We start from the raw sequence: 7,538 nt of genomic DNA, 5'->3' as shown, positions 1-7,538 counted from the left end.
TTTTCTGCCACACTTTTCCCTTCCCACAGACTTCCCACTGAGGTGCCTTGATACAGCACTCTGGGAACAGCCTATTGGTTCAGCAATTTCTTTCTGTGTCTTACCCTCTTGCTTGAGGGTGTCAATGATGGCCTTCTGGACAGCAGTCAGGTCGGCAGTCTTACCCATGATTGTGGTTTTGAGTAATGAACAAGGCTGGGAGTTTTTAAAAGCCTCAGGAATCTTTTGCAGGTGTTTAGAGTTACGTCGTTGATTCAGATGGTTAGGTTAATAGTTGTTTAGAGAACCTTTTCATGATATGCTAATTTTTTGAGACAGGGATTTTGGGTTTTCATGAGCTGTATGTCATAATCATCAGTATTAAAACAATTAAAGACCTGAAATATTTCAGTTGGTGTGCAATGAATCTGAAATATATGAAAGTTTCATTTTTATCATTACATTATGGAAAATAATGACCTTTATCACAATATGCTAATTTTTTGAGAATGACCTGTAGAATAGTCATTGTAAAATATCACATCATGTTGCTGCTGATCTGTTTCATGTTGCTGCTGATCTGTTTCATGTTGTTGCTGATCTGTTTCATGTTGCTGCTGATCTGTTTCAATGTTGCTGCTGATCTGTTTCATGTTGCTGCTGATCTGTTTCATGTTGATGTGTTTGTTCGTGCACATCTGCTCACAGACTCATGTTCATGTTTGTGCTGATGTTCAATGTTTTATGTTATGAGTGCTTAGTGTATATTTAGTTGATGTTTTTCTTAGTTCATATCTTTGATGTTATTACTGTTTTTCTTAGACATTTTATTGTTAGATGTAACTGGGACCCTGTGTACATAATTTTGTTCCACCACATGTACCACATGAGGTGCGAATGACAATAAAGAATCTCTGACTCTGAAATTTTGGCTATCACCAATACCGATATTGGGAGGGGCAGTGCCGATAACCGATATAATGGCTGAAAATGTTTTAAGCTTTGTCCACCCACAAGAATCTAAGTAAACAGCTACTTTTAAACCTGTTTTAACACTTGTTACAAAGATAATAATGTCTTAATGTTTTACCTTTTTCAAATACTTTTATTGTCAAAAGTACAGTACGTATAAGAGCTGTACATCGTTTGTTTGTTTGTTTTTTCTTCTGCTTGCTCTTGACTAAAACAGATGCTTCGTCCTTCGCTCCGTCCCTGCTTCGCTCTTTAATAGTGAAGTGCAGGACGCCGTTCAAAGAAAGAGGTTAGCCACAAATAAATCTGACAGAGAGAGGACTGAAGAGAGCAGACAGGAATATAAGGAGATGGGACGTAGAGCAAAGAGGGAGGAGGCTAAGACAAAGCAGAAGGTGTACCATGAGTTGTATGGGAGGCTGTGAAAGGTTCCTGTCAAATGTTGGGGTCACATGTCAAAATCCAAGATGGCCACCGCCATATGTTTGTAAATCAACCACACCTGTCATTTGAGGAAACTGCTTTCCTGTTTTTATATTGCTTAAAAGTAAAGTTTGTTTGTTTGTTGTTGTTGTTTTCAAATAATTAGGGTGGCTGAGGATTAGTCCGTAGTATCCAAGGCCACCATTGGCCACCCTCTGGCTCCTCCATTGTTCCTCTTGGTGGATAAAATCCTACCCTCTTGAATATCTTGCACCAATAACATAAAGGTGTACTTACATTCCCAGTTCAATTCCAGTCCAGAAAAACACTCGTCTGGAAAACTACAAACGTTCATTGTTCGAATCCCTCGGCAGTTGGGGTGTTGGCGATCTGCTTGTTCCAACTTTAAAGATCTTTGAAGCTCAGCATGAGCATCACACGTAGCCTTCTCATCATTACATCCTCTCTGCTTCTGTATTAAATCAGTTTTATGTCACTTGCAGCCTAATTAAATATTTACATTTTCTAGCACTTGCTCCCTTATAGTCTGCACCTAAATCAAATGTTTATGATTTATTTTACATGTGGACTTTGCAAAAGAACGATTAAGATGGTCAGCACGCTTAAATAAACAATGATGAAACAGCTTTGGTCAGCTAACGTAGATGCATGAGAATCAGCTCTCACTGTTCCCATGTTTTGTCTTGGTGTGAACACAAGCCGTGGTCAGAGCTCTTCATCATGTTCTGACACGGTTTCCTGCTCCCTCTGCTTTCGTTGTTCTGTCACAGGTTGCTGTCCGCTGTGTTGAGGACGTCAGAAGTCGAGTCCAGGGCCACCAGAGCGAGCCTGACCGAGCTTCTGAGTCCACAGATGGGCAAAGACATCGTGTGGTTCCTCAGGCGATGGGCCAAAACGTACCTGCTGGTGGATGAGAAGCTCTATGAGCAGGTCTGATGTTCCTGCAGCGGCGCTGTGACATCATATACTGCTAAAGTTTCCTTTACATTTCTCTTCACAAGTTTCATCTCTTTCTGTCTTCCACACCTCAGATCAGCATGCCCCTTAGCACAGCGTTTGGTGTGGACACTGAGGGTGCCCAGTGGATTGTGGGATATCTGCTGGAGAAGGTCATCAACAACCTGTCTGTGTGGAGTTCAGAGACAGAGCTGGCTAATGACACCGTGGAGCTGCTGGTGACACTGGTGGAGAAGAGGGAGAGGTGAGGATCACCTGGAGACCTCATGAATCTCTAGGTTCACGTATTCCTGGTTTTTCTTTGAATGATTTAAAACTGAAGCAGTTTGGATGAGAAGACTCTAGATCAGGGCTATTCAACTGGGGGCCTGTGGGCCACTTCCGGCCCATGGATGACGTCAGTCCGGCCCGCCAATGAGTTCTTTAAAAAATAAATAATAAGTGAAATTAGTCTCTAACCCATCGCACCTGGGATCCACCCAGGTGGAGCAGTGGGCAGCTGTGCGAGCGCCCGGGGAGCAGTTAGGGATTGTGTGTCTTGCTCAGAGACACCACGACATGTGGCTGGGAGTCGAACCTGGGACTTTCAGGTCCCAGCTCGGCCCCTCCATGTGATTCAGTAGAATAAAACAAGTTTAAAAGGTTTCAGATCATTGTAGAGTTTATTTCTTTACATAATGACTCATCGCTGGATGTCCGGCCCCCGAGCTGCTGGTCTCAGAGACCGTGGCCCCTGAGCAGTCTAGTTGAATAGCTTTTGGTATTTAAAACACTTCATACTTGTTTTATTTACAAAAGTCTACTTTGGTTCATGTACAATGAAATGACTTCCGTTAAATGAGAGAATATTGTTTAGCAGTGTAGAGCTGTTTAGTTAGTCCGTGATGCTTCCTGACCGTGCAGGTAGAGCGTGACCTGTGAGCTTGTTGTGACGCAGCAGACTGACGCTCTGCCTCCCATCTGATCAGGGCCAACATTGTGGTTCAGTGTGAGAGCTGGTGGAACCTGGCCAAACAGTTCGCCAGCCGCAGCCCGCCCCTCCACCTGCTGTCCAGCTCTGTGCAGAGGTCCCTGATGAAAGCTCTGGTCCTGGGGGGCTTCGCCAACATGGATTCTGACACCAAGCAGCAGTACTGGGCAGAGGTAACCCGTGTGCACATCAATGAAACGTACTGAACTGTTACAGTCATCACTAACATGGAAGAAAAACTCTCACAGACAAAATGCAGGAGTCAAACTACTAGAAAGATGTTCATGTATTCAAATCCCGAGCGTGTGCACGTTTCCACTTTCAAGTTGGATCCAAAGCACAGTGTGGAGTTACAGAACTTCATCTCCTTGTTGACTTGAGCAGCTGTTGTGCACAGCTGCTAGAAAAGCTTCAGATCAGCTCTCATTTAAACATCTTGCACTACGTCCAAGTTAGAAAAATGAATCTGCCTTTTCCTTCTCTCCTCCTGAGAGTTCACATCACACGTTCTTCAACTTGTCTGTAGCCACAGGTGTGAAACGGTGACGTGACTTCAGCAGGTGGCCGTGTGTTCTGATTAGGTCAAACACTCATTTATCATATCGGGTCTCGAAACGCATCATGGTGAATATGATTAAAGTGCAGAGAAGAAGCTTTGAAGTTGTGCTCCTTGCTGTTGAACACGAGCTGTCAGGTGGAGTGCCGTGACTTCTTTTTACTTTATTTAACTATAAGTTGTAATAAAACACTGAAGCAGAGCAGTGGATTTCAACATGTCACCACAAATGAGCTGCACTGCTCAGCCATGTTTGTCCGGGACAGCCAGGTGAAACAGACATGGATTACAGTTGTCAGCTGCCACCGTGGGTTCCAGATGTTCATCCTGCACGTATGACCGAACTCCGTGTCAGAAAGAGAGACAGATAAAGACGTGCGCCGCCGCAGCCTGTTGAGTTTCTCTTACGATGAGCCCAGCTGTTTCTGCTGCTTTACTCTTTCTGAATAAAATGAACGCTGAAGGACAAATGTTTCTCTGACCCAGATGATGGCAGACACGTGTCTCCTTGAACTTTCAATTTCCTCCAAACTCACCAAGTTCTTTCTGAGTCCGTTTCACACGTTTGTAGCTGATGATAAATATCTGCTCCATTCATTTCTACAGTGTTATAAATGTAATTTAATCAATGATCAAATACGAAGAACAAGTCAACTTTATTCGTAGAGCACATTTAAAACTGAAGCTGTTACCCCAGTTCTGAACATTAAGATCAGTGAGAGTAAAATGAATGAAAAAATAACACGCACTAATGAAAATACTGAACCTTTAATGAAAAGCATTAAATATAAAAACACAGGAGCACAGAACAAAAACTACTCAACTCACAGCGTGTGAAACACCACAGACAACAGACTGAACTCAGGGAGGGAGGTGGCCTGCCCGGGCGGGGGGGGGTCATGTTGTTGGAGGAGGCCCCATCCCCTCTGAGCTTCAGTGCTGTTTTTGGAATGGCCAAAAGCAGCTGGTCTCATGATCTCAGGACCTGATGGTTCCAGTAGATCAGAGAGAGATGAGGGTGCAAGGTCATTTAGGCACTTAAAGGTCAGCAGGAGAATTTTAAAATGGATTCTGGTACATACAGGGAGCCAGTGAAGGGAGGACAGGACTGGAAATATGCTCAAACCTACGAGTTCCAGTTAAGAGCCGAGCTGCAGCATCATGGACGAACTGGAGACATGGCATGGAGATCAGGCTGAGCCCAGCACACAGTGTGTTACAGTGATAATAATAATAAAACTTTATTTATAAAGGCCTTTACAACAACCACAGCTGCAACAAAGTGCTGTACACATAAAATCAAGAACATTTAAACATAAACCGTTGTTAAAACATGAAGGTCAATAAAAACAGAACAGATTCACAGTGAGCTCAGTGTCCGAGTCAGATTGTGTCTCTAAAGATCAAACATGGTCTCTCCTGTGCAGGAGGTCAGCCAGACAGCCAGCTTATGAATTTTATTTTCAAGGAGCACCACTCTCAGCTTTGAGAGAAAAAGTCTTGACGTTAAATTATCTTAGTAAATGTTAAATAAACCTCAAATCAACCTCTTTAAGTGAGTTCTTTGTATAAATTCCATATGTCATAAATAAAGCACACACACAGATTTGTTACGTTTATTTGTCTATATAGAGACAGATAACTTGACAACTGGACGTTATGGACATTAACCTTGAAATTTAGCTGAACTTAACAAGCAAATGGAATTATTCCATGGGATTACCAACAGAACGAGGAGGAAGGAATATTAAATGTAATAATCTGAAGCTGTTCAGCAGGGCACATTAAGAACTGTGAAAATGTAACCAGACAAGACGCTTTGTTTCTGCACCAGTTACCACTAATGGTTAAATTGGGCTCTTAATTTAAAGGATGTCAGCCGTCCCACCACGGCACCCTTCTGGTTCTTTTGTTCCCAGGTGGAGAGGAAGCTCACACCAACTCAATAAAACCAAGAGAAGTCACTTCCATTCATCATTTAAAGTCCATGAGGCCGGAGGAGTTACCAGATCAGCGCTGAGGCGTCCGTCCGACCCGTCTTAACCCCGAACTGGAAGCTGAAGCCCCGTGCAACACAACGCCCCAGATTATGTTGGCACTGTTGTTTATTGTGCCCAGTTTCCACTGGGAGGGAGGACCTCCATCCATCCAGCCAGCCATTATCTTTATCCGCTTCTTCCTTTTGGGTCGTGGGGGTCGCTGGTGCCCATGTCCAGCAGTCACTCTACGAGAGACGGGGGACACCTGGACAGGTCTCCAGTCCATCACAGGGACACCTGGAGACAACCATTCTCTCTCTCTTACACCAGGGGACAGTTTGGAGTTACCAGTCAGTCCAACATACATGTTTTTGGTGTGTGGGAGGAAACCCACGCAGCACAGAGAGAACATACAAACTCCACACAGGAAGGTCCCGGCTGGGATTTGAACCAGCGTAACCTGCTCACTGAGCGACAGCAGCTCTACCAACTGAGCCACCGTGCTGGTTTGACACATTTTAATAATAAAGGAACAAAATGTCCCTTTCCCCTCCATGCTGTCCACCTTAACATCACAAACACCATAAAACAATCAAAACCATCTGAACATTGTATCTAATCCCTTGTATCAGTTTGTGACTCAACTCTGTTTCAGCACTTTTATTGTCTAGTTTATCCTTTGTATTATTTTCTTAGTTGTTTTTGACATTTATTGTTTTATGTGCAGTTTGACATATTTGTGCCTCCTGAAGATGTCCTACAACAAGCCCAGGTATTTGTTGTGTCCTTACTGTACCGTGTTCTTGTCCATGTTCCTCTGCAGGTGCTTCATCCTCTACAGCAGCGTTTTCTCAACCTCATCAACCAGGAGAACTTTGCTCAGATCAGCCAGGAGGAGGCGGTCAAACAGGAGATTGTGGCCACGTTGGAGGCGCTGTGCGGCATCGCAGAGGCAACGCAGATAGACAATGTGGCGTCGCTCTTCTCTTTCCTCATGGACTTCCTGTCCAGCTGCATCGGCCTCATGGAGGTAAGACATGAAATATTTATGAACTTAATTAGAATCAAGGCATTTAAATTAAAAAGTTCCAACAAAAATGAACGAGTTTCAGATTTCTTTCCAAGTGAATTTGTTAATAAAACAATGTTTTTGTTTTTATCTCCCAGGTTTACAGCAACACACCAGAAACAATCAACCTCATCATTGAGGTCTTTGTAGAAGTGGCTCACAAGCAGATTTGTTACCTGGGAGAGGTGAGAGACGCAGCTTGAACACTTCAGATGAAACGTGTGTACATGACTCTGTGAGGGCTGCTTCCTGCAGCCTCTAACACATGAACAGCTGGGTCCAGTACTGAATATAAAGATGATGTTTTACCTCAGTATATTTATTGTTTTATTCATAAGGAAGCTGGAGTGGAATGCATGTAAGATGCATTTAAGTTAAAAATAATCATCCTTACAGGTTGTAGAACCTGATATACCAGGTTATATAGGTTGTACCAGGTTATATAGGTTGTACCAGGTTATATAGGTTGTACCAGGTTATATAGGTTGTACCGGGTTATATAGGTTGTACCAGGTTATATAGGTTGTACCAGGTTATATAGGTTGTCCCAGGTTATATAGGTTGTACCGGGTTATATAGGTTGTACCGGGTTATATAGGTTGTACCGGGTTA

The 7,538-nt window shown here is 43.4% G+C and overlaps 1 protein-coding gene across 1 annotated transcript in view; it reads left to right on the top strand.

Annotated features, from left to right (window-relative positions):
* Positions 1–2,164: 2,164 nt before the first annotated feature.
* The window catches only part of xpo4 (exportin 4), a 26,449-nt gene continuing 21,075 nt past the window's right edge, over positions 2,165–7,538 (top strand). Inside the window, exons 1-5 of the mRNA XM_037686731.1 lie at positions 2,165–2,325; positions 2,427–2,596; positions 3,321–3,495; positions 6,681–6,887; positions 7,025–7,111. Of these exons, the coding sequence (XP_037542659.1) occupies positions 2,248–2,325; positions 2,427–2,596; positions 3,321–3,495; positions 6,681–6,887; positions 7,025–7,111 (717 nt within the window). The 5' untranslated portion in view covers positions 2,165–2,247. The remainder of the gene's footprint in view (positions 2,326–2,426; positions 2,597–3,320; positions 3,496–6,680; positions 6,888–7,024; positions 7,112–7,538) is intronic.

The sequence above is a fragment of the Nematolebias whitei genome, chromosome 13 (genome assembly GCF_014905685.2).
Source record: "Nematolebias whitei isolate Nwh7 chromosome 13, NemWhi1, whole genome shotgun sequence".
NCBI lineage: Eukaryota > Metazoa > Chordata > Actinopteri > Cyprinodontiformes > Rivulidae > Nematolebias > Nematolebias whitei.
The sequence above is the reverse complement of the archived record's forward strand: the minus strand, read 5'-3'. Positions and strand labels throughout refer to the sequence as shown.